This window comes from Vulpes vulpes, chromosome X (genome assembly GCF_048418805.1).
Source record: "Vulpes vulpes isolate BD-2025 chromosome X, VulVul3, whole genome shotgun sequence".
NCBI classification, from domain to species: Eukaryota; Metazoa; Chordata; class Mammalia; order Carnivora; family Canidae; genus Vulpes; species Vulpes vulpes.
In genome coordinates, this window is record NC_132796.1 from 31,041,583 (window position 1) to 31,058,353 (window position 16,771).

At 41.4% G+C, this 16,771-nt stretch overlaps 1 protein-coding gene across 1 annotated transcript in view; it reads left to right on the forward strand.

Moving 5' to 3' along the window:
• CFAP47 (cilia and flagella associated protein 47) overlaps window positions 1-16,771 on the forward strand; it is a 503,092-nt gene that overhangs the window by 188,222 nt on the left and 298,099 nt on the right. Inside the window, exons 31-32 of the mRNA XM_072744557.1 lie at window positions 14,776-14,857; window positions 16,632-16,718. Coding sequence (XP_072600658.1) covers window positions 14,776-14,857; window positions 16,632-16,718 — 169 coding nt within the window. The remainder of the gene's footprint in view (window positions 1-14,775; window positions 14,858-16,631; window positions 16,719-16,771) is intronic.

The window sequence follows — 16,771 nt, forward strand, 5'->3', positions numbered from 1 at the left end:
AAAAAACCTGACCAAAGAGGTGAAAGACTTGTACTTGGAAACTAGAAAACTTCAGTGAAAGAAATTGAAGACAACTCAAATAAATGGAAAGGCATTCATGCTCATGGATTGGAAGAAAAAAATTTTTAAATGTCTATACTACTCAAAGCAATCTACACATTTAATGCAATCCCTATCAAAACACCAATAGCATTTTTCACAGAGCTAGAACAAACAATCCTGAAATTTGTATGGAACCACAAAAGAACCTGAATAGCCAAGGCAATCTTGAAAAAGAAAAGCAAAGCTGGAGGCATCACAATTCTGGACTTCAAGTTATATTACAAAGTTGTGGTTATCAAAACAGTATGGCACTGTCATAAAAATGAACATATAGATCAATGGAACAGAATATAAAACTCAGAAATAAACCAACAATTATTTGGTCAATTAATCTTTGACAAAGCAGAAAAGAATATGCCATGGGAAAAAGACTGTCTCTTCAACAAATGGTGTTGAGGAAACTGGACAGCAACAGGCAGAAGAATGAAACTGGACCACTTTCTTACACAAGTTAGAAAACTAAATTCAAAGTGAATTAAAGATCCAAATGTGTGAACTGAAACCATAAAAATCCTAGAGAAGAACACAGGCAGTAACCTCTTTGACATCAGCTGTAGCAACTTCTTTCTAGATATGTCTCGTGAGGCAAGGGAAACAAAAGCAAAAATCAACTATTGTACTACATCAAAATAAAAAGCTTCTGTACAGCAAAGGAATCAATCAACAAAGCTAAAGGGCAACCTTCCTAGGTTGCCCTTCTTCTTCCTACTGCAAGGGAGAAGTTACTTTCAAATGACATATCTGATAAAGGTTAATATCCAAAGTTTATAAAGAATTTAATACTCAGAACATAAATAATTCAATGAAAAAATGGGCAGAAGACATAAATAGATATTTTTTCCAAAGAAGACATATAGATGGCCAACAAACACATGAAAAGGTCTTCAAAATCACGATCATAAGGGACTACAAATCAAAACTACAATGAGGTATCACCTCACACCAGTAAGAATGGCTAACATCAACAACAGAAGAAACAACAGATATTGCTGAGGGTGTGGAGAACAGGAACCCTCTTGCACTGTTGGTGGGAATGCAAACTGGTGCAGCCACTGTGGAAAACATGAAGCTTCTTTAAAAAGTGAAAAATAGAACTAACTACCCTAAAATTCAGCAATCACACTACAAGGTATTTTCCCAAAGAATATTTAAAAAAGGTATTTTTCAAAAGAATATAAAATACTAATTCAGAGGGATACATACACCCCAATGTTTATAGCTGCATTATTTATAATAGCCAAATTATGAAAATAGCCCAAGTGTCCATCAACTGATGAGTTGATAAATAAGTGGTATATACATATACAAACACACTGGATTATTACTCAGCCATAAAGAGGAAATCTTGCCATTTGCAATGACATGGATGGAGCTAGAGAGTATAATGCCAAGTGAAATTAGTAATAAAAAGACAAATACTATATATGATTTCACTCATATGTAGAATTTAAGAAACAAAACAAATGAACAGAGGGGAAAAAGAGAGGCAAACCAAGAAACAGACTCTTAACTATAGAAAAGAAACTAATGGTTACCAGATGGGTTTGGTTGGGGGATGGGTAAAATAGGTGATGGGGATTAAGGAGTGCACTTGTTGTGATGAGCATCAGATATTGTATGCACGTGTTGAATCACTATATTGTACCCCTGAAGCTATTATTACACTGTATTTTTAACTAACTGGAATTTAAATAAAAACTTTAAAAAAATTAGAGATGGAGCTGAACAAACTATTTTCTTCATAGGTGCTGCCATGTGAATAGTCAAAACTGGCTTGAGTTTCTTATGACTTGTAAGGGACCTAGAAGTTTCTAATTCACTGAAGGGAACTGAGTTAAGACCCAGGCAGCCTGTTATGGAGGCTGACTAAATGAGAGGGACTCCACTAAAGAGACAGGAGGGTAGGAGCTGAAGCCATGGTATGAATGACAAATATATGAGAACTGGAGTGTGGCTGAGTCAGTTTTGAGAGACCTCTTGGTCCTCAATTGAGTAGGAGGAGAAATGCAAGATCCTCATCTCAGGCCTCAGCAGCAATTACCCACTTGGCAACTGGTTCCAGGCAGTGATAGGGGGTATTGCCAAAGAGACTGGAGATCCAGAAAAGTAATCACAGACTTGCTTGTAGAAAGGTATAAGTGTCCCTCTCACCTACTTCATGTAAGCATAAATGTAGGACTGATCCATGTTCTGAGAGGCCTTACACAATTTGGAGATCCCTCCTTTATAAATTAACATCAAATTAAAAATACAAACTTTAGCAACATGGCTTTAGAAGAGACTCATGAATGTGATGAAAGCTAAAGTTGAAGCTTTATTTACTACACAATAAATCTCTTTGTTGTTGCCATTGTGTGTGTGTGCGGAGGAGGTCTGAAATTTTGATTGCTTGTCCCATAGAACAGAATTACTATAAGGAGACTATTCAAGTTAGAAGACTCTAAAATATATGAACATTTAAGTCTAGGTTTTCTTCCTAATCCTATATATCTAATCTGGCTGAGAGAATGATAAAGATTTTATCAGCTAACGAAAATAGCACAGCTGTGTGTAACTTTGTCAATTATTTTCAATACCACTGATTTATTCATAGGTGAGTATACCTCCCTAATTTGTGTGCAAGCTGGGGGCAGGAAGCACATCTCATTCATCTGGCATCTCTAATACCCAGGGTCCTTAATAACAAAGAATGGGGCCAATGTTCATTAAATATTTATTTATTAACATTGTCTTTCACAGAGCTTGCTTTTTGAGCTTGTGTGGTGAAAGGAATAAAACTTTGAAATTGGGTCTCAGGATAGTCATATAGGAATGGAGAAAATGTTGTGAAATATGAAAAATTAGGGATAAGAGAAGATAAGGTAAAGCACTTGAATTCCAGGAGAAAAGGTGTAACCAGTGAGAGAGGATTAAATTGGGAAAAGATGGAGTATATACTATGAAAGTTATACATTGAACTTTATTGATAATATTAAACTGTAAATTCTTAAAAATAACTAATTATTAAGGCATTTATTCCCCTGTATCCATATCAGTTTGCCCTGGCTGCCAATAACAGACTGGAAGGCTTAAACAACAGAAATTTGTTTTCTTACAGTTCTGGGGGCTGGAAACGCAAGATCAAGGTGTTGGCAGATTGGTTCTCTCCTGAGGCCTCTGGCTTGCAGACAGCCACTTTCTCTCTGTCCTCACATGTTCTTTCCTCTGTGTGCACATACCCCTAAATGTCTCTCAGTGTGTCCAAATTTCATGGTCATATGTGGACACCAGGAAGTTTGGATTAGGGCTTATCCTAATACCTCATTTTATCTTAATTGCCTCTTTAAAGGCCTTGACTTCAAATATAGTCACATTCTGAAGTACCCGTGTAAGGATTTCAACATGTGACTTTTGAGGGGGGAAACAATTCAGCCCATAAAAATGTCATATGTGTTGTAAAAACTATTTTGAAAACAGGTATTATATTTTGTAATACATTTTTATCCTTATATTTGAAAGAATATACTTAATGTTTCTTGTCATTTGTGCATGTTATGGAATGAATTGAGTCTCCCTCTAATTCACATGTTGAAGCCCTAACCCCCAATGCAACTGTATTTGGAAACAGGACCTTTAAGAATGTAATCATGGTTCATGATATAAAGATGGGACTTTAAGCTGTCTGCAAGCCAGGAAGAGAATGTTCACAAGCAACCAAATTTTCCAACATCTTGTTCTTGGACTTCTTGTCTCCACAACTGTGAGAAAATAAATTTCTATTGTATATGCAGCCTGCTGTATTCTGTTATGACAGACCAAGCTAACACAATGCCTAATATCCTTTGATATAATTTCATTTATTTATATGCAACAATAATTTTTATGATATAATTAACTTTCACTGAAAAAAAAACAAACTATTTTGGTTCATAATTTCCATAATATAAAACTATAAAACAGAAGCAGAACAAAACCACTATGTATCCTGCACTGAAACTGTAATGTAGGATATCACATAATATAAAACTATTATAACTCTTTCTAATACCATTGATTTTTAAATAAATTTTTCATTCACAAAAATAAATACACTTAGGAAACCAACTCACCTCCCTTTATAATTAAATTTAATTCCATTTGTCATTTCATTTCTTTTATCTTTAAAAAAATTATATCCTTCTTACTTATACATGACCACTATGGTATCTTATTTAATGGAATTGCATCTAAGAATGAAAATATTTTAAAGCAGCAGTCTTAAGAGTGATTCTGGGAGAATTCACTGAAGTTGGGTAAAAAAGCATGGCTTTTGAACTAGGTAGATGCAGGCTTAAATTCTAGGTCTTTTGTACTCCTGTGACTTTCCACAAATTAATCTGTTTAAGCTTCAATTTCAATATCTGTAAAGTTGAAGATGATAATTCGAAACTTGGTTAACAATAGGGTTAGAAATAATAGAGTAAGTATTACATGACAACTGTAGATAATGAGGAGGAGGAGGAGGAGGAGGAGGATGAATTTAAATACAATAAACTGTGATCTATGGCTTTCATATGCTAAAATGTTTCCCTAAGTTTCTTCAATATGATAGCCATTAGCAACATACTGAAAACTGATTCTTGTGATACCATTATCACTGAAATAGAATATTTTACAAATCTGTTGCTCTATTAGAGAGAAACATTTTATTGACGTATGTCCAGAAAACCAATATTTATCAAGCGTGTCTTTATTAAATAAAATAAGTACATTTTAAAAGGTTTTGTAATTTTAAAATTGAAAGTACATAACTTTTGTTTTAATTTTACCATGTCCTACTCTTGGTCCTTGATGATTGATTTATTAAAGTAAATGCTTTAATTCAATAAGGCAAACATTCTAATGCTATTTTTATTTTAGAAGGTTAGTTGTGTTTAGAAGACTTTTCTTTTAGAAGGTTTTAATTATAATTATTATTTACCAAAAGAAAGAAAGTAGTGTTCTAATATCTAATGAAGTATTAACTGTGAATTGAAGGAAAAGGTTCAGACACTTAAATAAATCTTTATTGTTTGTGCATTATAGAAATGAAACAGTTTCCTGATAGTGTCATTAAATTCTGTGGTACTTGGAATTGTCATGTTATTCTTGCAGCACTTTTGTTGGTTAGCTCCCAGTGAGTGGTCTTGACATTAACATGGTAGTTTCTGTTTTGACATTTTATGGTGTGAGGACACAATTATGGAAGAATGATTTTGGACTTAATGCCAAGCCATTCAAATTTATTGTTCTTTTATCAGCAAATACATGCTTATCAGGATATGTCAACCGTGATAAATTCCTCAATATTTAAGTATAGCAATATGGTTCTTAAAATGAAGAAACCTCCCCCCTTGTAAGTAGGGCCAGCCCTAATCCAAAGGCAGCCCATCCAGGCGTCTTCCTGAAATTTTAGCAACTAAAAGCATTCTGTTTACAATAAGAAAACCATTTCCCCCCACACCCTGATTGGAATGTCCCTGAATAGGTTCATGTTGACCCTCTGTGAAATCAATAACCTGAATGCTATGCAACTCCCGAGGTTCTTTTGTCTTTAAGCGGTTTTTTTTTCCTTTTGCCTTTAAAAGATACCTGTAATTGCTAATCGGGGCTCTCTTCCTCTTCGGAGGCGGAAAGCCCGTTTGCGCAAACGTCCAATAAACCCTCTTGCTAATTGCATCTGCCTGTCTGGGGTCTGAGTGTCTGGGGCGTCCGCCGGGACACGTTGGCACCCGTGAGCCAGGGTCCAACATTTGGGGGCTCGTCCGGGATCCGAGACGCCCCAGGCTCAATCCTAAGACCGGTAGGAGGTAAGACCGAGCTCGCTAAATGTCATATCTGTCTCGTCCGTTTGTCTGACTGGCCGGGTCTGTGCCGGGTCTGTATTGTGCCTGCAGGACGCTGTACTCTGTATTCTGTATTTGGACCAGCGGGGGAGGCAGACGTGCCCGAGACCCCTGGTCCCCCTCCGGAGTCGGACTCCGGAGTGGTCTGGAAGAGGAACGGAGCCCCGGCACTCCCTCCTCTTCAGGGACGGTCGTTGTTCGCGACTGCTCCCATCTGAATCCGCCGCGCCAGTCCTGTCATTCGTGTGCGTCTGTTCGTTCTGTGTCTTTCTGGTCCCGCTCCGGAGTCGGACTCCCGAGTGGTCTGGAAGAGGGAGGGAGCCCGGCACTCCCTCCTCTTCGGGGAGGGTCGCTGTTGGCGACCGCTCCCGTCTGAATCCGCCGTGCCGGTCCCGTCATCTGTGTGCATCTGTCTGTTCTGTCTTCCTGTCCTCTTCCTCCCCGCTCACCTCTTTTCTACACCCGCGGGGCAAACTGTAACCACCCCTTTAAGCCTCGCTCTAGATCACTGGAAAGAAGTCGCCGGCGAGCACACAACCTTTCCGTCGAAGTCAAAAGACGAAGATGGGTCACCTTCTGCTCCTCAGAGTGGCCGACTCTCAACGTCGGGTGGCCCAGGAATGGAACTTTTAATATTGATATTATCTTGCAGGTGAAGGCCCCGGTCTTTCAGCCAGGACCCCATGGGCACCCTGATCAGCTCCTGCAGACTCTCCTCACCACGGAGGAGAGACCGCGCGTCTACAGAAAAACGTCCCCGGGGCGGATGGGAGGCCGACCCAGCTGCCTAATGAAATTGAGGACGTTTTCCCCTTGGTTCGCCCGACCTGGGACTATGACACTGCTGCTGGGAGGGAGCGGCTCCGTCTCTATCGCCAGGTACTCCTAGCGGGTCTCAGAGGGGCAGGGCGTCGCCCCACCAATTTGGCAAAGGTACGTGCTATAGTGCAGGGAAAAGATGAGACGCCGGCAGGTTTTCTGGAAAGATTAATGGAAGGCTACCGTATGTATACTTAGAGAGAGAGAGGAGAGAGAGAGAGAGAGAGAGAGACAAAATAAAAGAGATAAAGGAAACGCAATAAAGAACTGACTGGGATACTGGCCACCGTAGTACAGGGCTCAGGGCAGAGTAAGTCAGGACAGAGTAAGGACCTGGGAGACAAAAGAAGACCACAGGTTGAACGAGACCAGTGTGCCTACTGCAAGGAAAAAGGACATTGGGTTAAAGATTGTCCAAAGAAGGGCCAAACGCAGGGACCTAAGAAGAAGCCCACTCCCGTACTGTCCCTAGAGGATGAAGAGTAGGGATGTCAGGGCCAGGAGCCCCCCCCCCAGCCTCGGATAACCCTTAAAGTTGGGGGGTCAACCAGTGACCTTCCTGGTTGCTACGGGAGCTCAACATTCAGTTTTAACTGAGGCAGAAGGACCCTTGAGCTCTATCTAGAAGATGCATTCTTTTGCCTAAAGTTAAGCTCTCAAAGCCAGCCTATTTTTGCCTTTAAATGGAAAGATCCTGAGACGGGATTCTCAGGACAACTCACTTGGACAAGGCTACCACAGGGATTCAAAAACTCCCCCACCTTGTTCAACGAAGCCTTGCATCAGGACTTGGCAGACTTCCGAGTTGGCCATCCGGACCTCGTTCTCCTGCAGTACGTGTTTGATTTGCTCATAGCGGCTAAGACAGAACAGGATTGTGTAAAAGGTACGGGGGCCCTGCTCGAGAGACTGGGAGGACTGGGGTATAGGGCCTCCGCCAAAAAGGCCCAAATAGGCCAGAGACGAGTGACCTATCTGGGATATCTCCTGGAAGGAGGCCAGAGGTGGCTGACGGAGGGCCACAAAAAGGCTGTAGCCCTGATCCCAGCACCCACTAGTGCCAGAGGGCTACGAGAGTTCCTCGGCAGTGCTGGGTTCTGCCACCTCTGGGTACCCGGGTTTGCAGAGCTGGCGGCTCCCCTATATCCTCTCACGAAATCCAACACCCCCTACCACTGGGGAAAGGAGCAACAATTGGCTTTTGACAAAATAAAAAGGGCCTTATTGACCGCCCCTGCCCTGAGCCTCCCAGATGTAACCAAGCCATTTGCGCTATATGCTGATGAACACCAAGGAATACCCAAAGGGGTCCTAACTCAGAAACTGGGACCCTGGAAAAGGCCCGTGGCATACTTTTCAAAAGAAAATTAGACAGAGTGGCTGCAGGATGGCCCCCATGTCTCCGAATAATAGTGGCTGTGGCAGTCCTGGTAAAAGCCTCAGATAAGTTGGCCTTCAGCCAACCCCTCACTGTGGTGGCCCCCCCATGCCATAGAGACAGTCATCCGCCAGCCCCCTGATCGATGGCTCTCAAACGCCAGGTCACCCATTATCAGGCCATGTTACTGAATTCTGAGCGGATACGGTTCGGAACGGCTACATCCCTAAACCCGGCCACCTTGCTTCCAGAAGCCGAGTCCCCCTCCCTGGTAATGCATGATTGCCACCAGATCCTAGCTGAGGTCCATGGCACCAGAAGGGACTTGACGGACCAGCCTTTGCCAGATGCTGAAGCAACCTGGTACACCGAGGGGAGTAGCTTTCTACGAAATGGTGAACGTAAAGCCGGGGCGGCCGTGGTAGATAATTCACTGTCCTGGGCATCAGCACGGCAACGACCCAGTAGCAGAGGGGAACAGGATGGCCGATGAAACAGCACGAGCCGCTGCACTAGGCCCACAGGAGGATGGACAGAAGCCTTCCTCACCAAACGAGAAACTGCCCAGGTGGTTGTCAAGAAAATCCTAGAAGAAATTTTCCCCTGGTTTGGACTGCCCAAGGTAATAGGGTCGGACAACGGCCCCGCCTTCGTCTCCCAGGTAAGTCAGTTGGTGGCCAGATTACTGGGGATAAATTAAAAATTACATTGTGCATACAGACCCCAGAGCTCAGGGCAGGTAGAAAGAATAAATAGAACAATTAAAGAGACCCTAACCAAATTGACATTGGAGACTGGCACTAGAGACTGGGTCCAACTCCTCCCTATGGTCCTGTTCTGAGTCCAGAACACTCCCGGGCGCCATGGGCTAACTCCTTACGAGCTTCTCTATGGAGGTCCCCCACCAGTAACGGACTTGCTAGATTCTGCTATTGACCCTCTTGCTAACACTCCCGGTTTACAGGACAGGCTAAAGGCGCTCCAGATTATCCAGCGCCAGATCTGGAAACCCCTTGCGGCTGTCTACCGCCCCGGAGACACAACCAACCCACACCCGTTCCAGATCGGTGACTCCGTCTACATCAGGAAACATCAGTCCAGGACGCTTGAGCCCCGCTGGAAGGGCCCATTTACTGTACTACTGACCACCCCAACCGCCTTAAAGGTAGACGGCATTGCTGCTTGGGTCCACGCCTCACACATCAAGCGCGCCCCATCAACGAGCACCGCTGACGCCAGCCAGGCGGACCGGACGAGCCACTCCAATGGAAGCTCCACTGCACCCAAAACCCGCTCAAGATAAGACTTTCAAAAAATTGTTCAATGACAGTTGTTATATTCCTACCTCTCCTAGCGCTCTTCACCTCCGCCAGAGGTGACCCTCATGCCCTCAAAAGGTTAACCTGGCAGGTACTAACGTCTGGGGGTGACGAGGTTTGGTCTATAACTAAGACCGCCCCTGTGGGAACCTGGTGGCCTAACCTATATCCTGACCTATGCAAGCTAACCATAGGGGCCCCTAGCCCATGGGACCTAGAGGGATACTTCGACACCTCTAGAGCCTCTAACCGAGAAAGCCCTCCAGGGCGACTGGGATTAGACCCATGGGGAGGATGTGGCACGCCTGACAGAAGGGCCATGCTAAGCACTCTTCCCTTTTATGTCTGTCCTGGGTACCACAGAGATCACAGGCTAAATCCCACCTGTGGAGGAGGGGAATACTTCTATTGTAAAAATTGGGGGTGCGAGACTAGGGAGACACAGGATGAGAGGCCCTCCTCCTCCTGGGATTCCATCACTGTCAAGGCTAACTATACTCACCCGGGGTTACCAGGAACTCTGCAATACTACCGCCCCGATTTTAGGGACTGACTCTTACCTGGAGCCCCAGCCGGGAACTTGGTGGGCATGCAACAAAGTCCTCACCCCCTGTGTGTCAGCTAAGGTTCTAAATAGCTCAAACAACTTCTGTGTCATGGTGCAGATCATACCCAGGGTGTTCTATCACCCTGCTGAAACTCTAGAAAATCAGTATAATGAACATCCCACCCGTTTTTGGCGCGAACCTGTCTCCCTAACCCTAGCTGTTATGTTGGGACTAGGGGTCGCTACTGGGGTGGGTACTGGCACAGCTGCTCTGATCCAGGGCTCACGATGTTATATAGAACTCCAGGCAGCTGTAGATGAGGATCTACGGGCACTAGAGCAGTCTGTTTCTAAGTTAGAACAGTCCCTCACCTCACTTTCAGAAGTAGTACTCCAAAACAGGAGAGGCTTGGATTTACTATTCCTGAAAGAGGGAGGACTGTGTGCAGCCCTAGGAGAAAAATGCTGTTTCTATGCAGGCCATTCTGGAGTCATCAGAGACTCCATGGCCAAACTCAGGGAAAAGTTAAATAAAAGACAAAGGGACCGGGAGGCCCAGCAGGGCTGGTTTGAAAGCTGGTTTAATCAGTCTCCCTGGTTAACCACCCTAATCTCTACCATTATGGGCCCTCTAGTTATCCTGCTCCTGCTGCTAACTTTCGTCCCCTGAGTCCTCAACTGGCCGCTCCAGTTCATCCGAGAAAGATTGTTTATTACCCAAGCTCTGGTATTAACTCAGCAATGTCGGGCCCACCAAACTGAAGAAATAAATGTTCCCTAAGATTTTAAGGTTAAAATCAGCCCAAACAAGAGGAGGGAATGAAGAAACCTCCCCCCTTGTAAGTAGGGCCAGCCCTAATCCAAAGGCAGCCCATCCAGGCGTCTTCCTGAAATTTTAGCAACTAAAAGCATTCTGTTTACAATAAGAAAACCATTTCCCCCCACACCCTGATTGGAATGTCCCTGAATAGGTTCATGTTGACCCTCTGTGAAATCAATAACCTGAATGCTATGCAACTCCCGAGGTTCTTTTGTCTTTAAGCGGTTTTTTTTTCCTTTTGCCTTTAAAAGATACCTGTAATTGCTAATCGGGGCTCTCTTCCTCTTCGGAGGCGGAAAGCCCGTTTGCGCAAACGTCCAATAAACCCTCTTGCTAATTGCATCTGCCTGTCTGGGGTCTGAGTGTCTGGGGCGTCCGCCGGGACACGTTGGCACCCGTGAGCCAGGGTCCAACAAAAATTGAGTCATTGATCTAAGATTCATGCATATGTTTCATCATGCAAATAAATGTACTAAATTCAAAGTAATCATAAATGTTATTAGCTTTCACATTTGAATTTGATGACAGTGGGTAAGGACTTTTATACAAGTGAAATTATATTGATTTTGTACAATAAATGAGAAATTCAAAAATCTTTAGAGATCAAATTGAGAATTTAATAACTCATTACATCTAATTTTATTATGTTCTACTTAGTGTAAACCTGGAAGAAATATTCAAATGGAAAACCTAGATTTTAAAAGTGTGATTAAATCAATTAGGCAACTCAACACTCTATAAAACTACTGAGCAGACATAATAAAATCTATTGATAAAGACAATCATAAATACTGTCTTAGGGACTGATGAAGTTAGGTCTTGAGATACATTCAAAATGAAAAGAAGACAAGTCTCATGTAGGAGAGGAAAAGTAATTTCCCCTGTACCCTTCTAGGTTCTTGGATGAGACCAACCTCCCCCCCCCCCCCCCATAATAAAAGGACAGGAGGAAAAGAATTTAATTATGTATGTAAGTACAGTGGCACCACAAAGATTTGAGACTCAAAAGTCAGCCAAAAGATGAGGCTTCTATACCATTCTGAGCTATGGAAAAGGGTAGGAGCCTAGGGCTTTAAAGAGAGAAGGGGGCCAAGAGGGGGAGGAGGTAATTCAGGAATGGTGAGAGGAGGAAGTATTTGTTACATAAAGGTTACCCTGTCACACAGATAAATCTCTAAGGTGAAAAAGTTATCTCCTCACAATAGATCTCTTCCTGGTGGGGCCCCTTTTCTAATGTAAATTTTTAAAATAAATGTGTGTTTTCCCTTACAAAAGGGTGACTTCTACCCTGTTTTTAGAGCTTCTCCCTTTCTGCAGATTCTCCAAATAATTGGCATGCCAAAGAGGTATATTTTGGGATGGAATATTCTGCTACCCTTCACTTCATAATAGTGTCGGTAAAATGCTGTGAAAGAACAAAATACACCTGAGTAAATTTTAAAGCTCTTATCAGTCTTATTTTGGAATTCATGAACTGGGCAGCATCCAATCTAGCAGACAGAAGGAAGCTGAAGAGCTGTACAAGGCAAGAGATTTTATAGGCAGAAAGAAGCAAGAACAAGGAAGTCGTACTTAGAGTATGGGGAAGCAGCATATGCTGTCCCAAAATGTGCCACTTTGGCATGGGGATTATTTTGAGCTGAAGGCCACTGAGTCCCAGCAGACTCTGGAAAAGCTTTTTACCTCTCCCTTAACTGCCTACAAGCATTTACAGAGGGCCTGTACCAGGAAGAGAACGATTACCAGAGATAACTTTTTATATCAGACTTTACTACCTGGCATGGCAAATGATTGTTTACCAAACATTTGCTCTTCTAGTATTCCTGTGAATTGTCTTCCTCCCCTTTGAAGACCCAGGCCCCTACCCCCTTCTCGTTACCTTTAACTGTCTGACTGCCTCTCAGTCTTCGCGTCTTTGTGGGGCTCTCCTAGGTATGTAATTAAATCTGAGGGGTTTTTTTCCCCTCTTAATGTATCTTCTGTCAATTTGATTGTTGGACTAGCAAAAAAACCTAGAAGGTAAAGAGGGAAAAGTTTTCTATTCCTACAGCACAAAAGCAGATTGGTTATTGCAAAGTTACTTTCTCTAGGAGGGATGGTAGGAGTCTGTCAGGCAGACTACCTAACTAATGCTGCTCAGGGGATTCCTGATTGACTGGTTTAAGATTCCATTTCTGGGAGAGCCAAAATCATAATGAAGTTAAATCTCAGTTTGGTGACATGGAGCTTAGCATAAGTGACTCCATTTGGGGCCTATTGTCTTTAATAACGCAAACAATTCATTCTCCATTCTCAACATTTTACTGAGGGCCTATCCTCTGCTGGCCACTATGGAATACCAAATGAATATCACACGGTCGCCTTCTTCAAGAAGCTTTCAGTTTAATGCTTCCCTGATAATTTTTCTTAGGCTTTCAGTAGCATTTAATAGAAGTGATTATTTCCTTCTGAAATCCCATATTTGCTTTGGATGCAAGGAAGTATTCCAGCTGCTATATATGTCTCTGAGCTGTCTTTGTTTTACCTCTAAGATTTCAACCTAATGGACCATCATATCATTTGAGTTCTTAAATATGCTTTAGGTCAGCTACTCCTGCTAAGGAATAGTGTTCCATTAAAGTTAGATATTATTTAAATCTATAATAATTCCAGTGTAGTGAAGATTCATAGGAGTAATATAGATGCAGATGGGAAATGCCTGAAAATCAAAGAGAAGGGATGGTGTTTGACCTTCAAACAAAGGAGCTTTATGTATGCAGCACTATTTCTTCTACCAGCTTCCCCTGGCCCATGGCCAAGTCAAACTTAACAATTCTAGAACTCTGGTCTCTCCTTTTACCCTTTCTTCTCATTCATTATGTTACCTTCCAGGTTTGAGCTTTCAGAATTATCTAGAGGCTTTTTTCTGCCTTTCCTTTCCCCCATTTTTTCAGTAGTGATAGGACTGCAAAATGTCTACATAGTTGATTACTAGATATGGCATTCTCTGATAAGTGCTTATGGTGGGTGGCATTCTATGCTCACCAGATGAGTTAGAACTAAATGTTTAAATCCCTGCTAGGAAACACTCCTGCCAAAACTGGGTTAAACTCTGTGAAAGTAGCTCTAGTGGTGATAGGTGTGCATATAAAGACTTTGAATAAAAATATTTCTCAATATTGGCTCAATCGGTTGAGCAATCAATTCTTGATTTCAACTCAGGTCATGAACTCAGAGTCATGAGATGGAGTTCTGTGTCAGGCTCTGCACTCAGTGTGGAGCCTGCTTAAGATTCTCTCTTTCTGTCTCTCTCTCTTACCTCTCACCCCCCACTCACGCTCTCTCTTTCTCTCTCAAATCAATAAATCTTTAAAAAATATTTCAAGAAATATGCCAACTAAAAAACTATAATCTTAAATGTGATAAATTATATATATTCATATATATGCTTTTAAATGTATAAAATAATATAAATATATATGTGCTGCAACAGATGTACTCTACAAATTTGTATAATCAAAGAAAATAGATGATGGATTATGTTATATTGGGGGTTTTCTGTATTCAGGTATGTGTTGTGGCATTCACTGAGCATTGGGTGACTAATGGTCTGTTAGATGCTTTATTGTATTCAAACTTTTCCCAGATATTTTCCAATTTTATAATGTTATGCAACAATAAAATGGTTAGCCAAGTCCTATAACTCTCTATTCCATTATCATATAAGGATAGATGTGGCTGGTTGTAGGCACTTAGTAAGTTCTTTCTTATTATTAATTCTCTAAAGGAAACATCATATGCACATTTCATTGTTAAGGGAAGGGTTAAAGCTAATTGTATAAATTTTAAATTTAAAAATTAAAATTCGATACACATATAAACTATGATATTGAAATAAAGTTCAAATGCAGGTGGTATGCAAACTGTATTATACAATGATAATTTGGATTTTTCTTTTTTGATTTTAGCACTCAAGGAGCATGTATTTCTCATGTACTGCCAGAATTTCTGCTTGAACCAGAAGATTATAAAAAGTGGATTGAAATTACAGTAAGGCAATACAATTTCTAGGGAACAATCTGCACAGTTATTAAATTGACTGTTCTTTGGTCTTTGTTAGAAGATTTCATTTTAAAATACTGATATTTTTATTTATGAAATGTCTTATGGATTATGCCTCTCTGGACAGCTTATTTATGTGTGTGTATAAATATTTAAATGTGTATATATGTGTATATATATACATATATGTATATATACACACAGACATATACACACATTTTTATATCTGTCTAAAAATCTTTGTGGAGTTCCTATTGTTGAGGAGCAAGGATATCCTGTTCCCTTCAAGGTTCTTCTAGCTAGACAAAGAATAAAATTGACATGAAACAGATTAGCAGGAGAAAATCAAATTTAATAGCAAATGTAAGGGGAATCCACACAGACATGGAAATTCCAAAGACAAAATGAGGTATATATGTGTCATTCTGAACTAAGGAGAAGGGGTAGGGGTCTAGGATTTCAAAGGGAAGGAATGCACCTCACCAGGTGCTAAGAAGAGTAGATGTTTGGTAATTAGATGTTTGCCCTGCCATACAGATGGGTCACTCAGGTAAAATCTATCTCTGCTAACAACCCTTATTCTGGGAAAGACTCCAGCACCACCACCACCAATTTAAATTCTTCTGTGAGTTAAGGCAGAGGCAAAAGTTTCTCTTGAGCCCAGAGTGTCTCAGTTGCCTTCAGCTGAAAATAGTCGATATGCCAAAGTGGTATGTTTTGAGGGTACCTGTCCTAAATTCCTTCAAATTCAATATTTGTGCCAAAGTGACCCACCTAGCCTGCCCTTGGCCCCTATGCTATGCAGAAATTAATATATGGCTTTCTTAAATATATAAGTAATTGCTTCTTTTAGGGGATCTAGAAATGAATTGTGTGTGCTTATGTAAATGTTTTCTTAAATTTTTAGAATATGTATCTTCCAAGGAAAATACAAATTTAATTTCCCCACCACTTGCCACTTCCCTTCCTTAGTTAAAGGAGAGAATAGGCAGAAATTGAGCAAGACATGTCTAGTTATTTTCAAAGTATACAGTTCATTTTATGGAAACCTATTGAAAAGGGGAATTTCTTAGAGGAGCCTGCAGGCTTTGAAGCAACTCTACTTTAGTTGTGGCTCTGTTACTATACTCAACACATGATGCAAGCAGGAGAACCAGGGCTTGTCTTTTTTTTTTTTTTTAAGATGTATTTATTTATTTGGTGGGGTGGAGGGGGAAGAAGGGAGAGGGAGAAAGAGACTCTCAAGCAACTCCCTGCTGAGTACAGGGCTTGATGTGGGGCTCCACCCCATGACCTGAGCCAAAATCAAGAGTCAGATGGTCAACCAACTGAGCCACCCAGGTGCCACCAGGGACCTGTCCTTTGACACTCTGCTGAGTTACAGTGGCTTATCCAAAGGATGTGTTTCTTTTTCAGGCTCAGAGTTCAGAATAACTTTGCATCTCATTCTGCCACTTCTGTCACCAAATAAGCTAGTAGATACATTGAATGGATAAATCTATAACCTCAGTAAGGGGCTATGCATTCCAGAAAGTTACTTCTGTTGATAATTTCTGTTACCGGTGCATGAGGAATTAGAGATCTTGATGAATGTATAGATAGGGCATGCAAAACTTTGTAAAAAGAAAGAAAAAAAAAACCTTATATGCTAAGTAGTTAAAATTTTGAACTTATATTTGCATTGCATTTTAATTAACATTGTAATATTTTTTCCTTAAATTCTTCCACTAATACCTTGCCTGCATGTTCCTGTATACCTAAGGAAAAGCATTATATTGTTATAGATATGAGTCAGTTTGAAGCCTGGAGTAAACGATCATGGACAGATGTATTCCTTCAGATATACAAGGTAACATCTCCACTCTTATTCACTGCTGGTTGTTTTGGTTGATGTACCTGAAT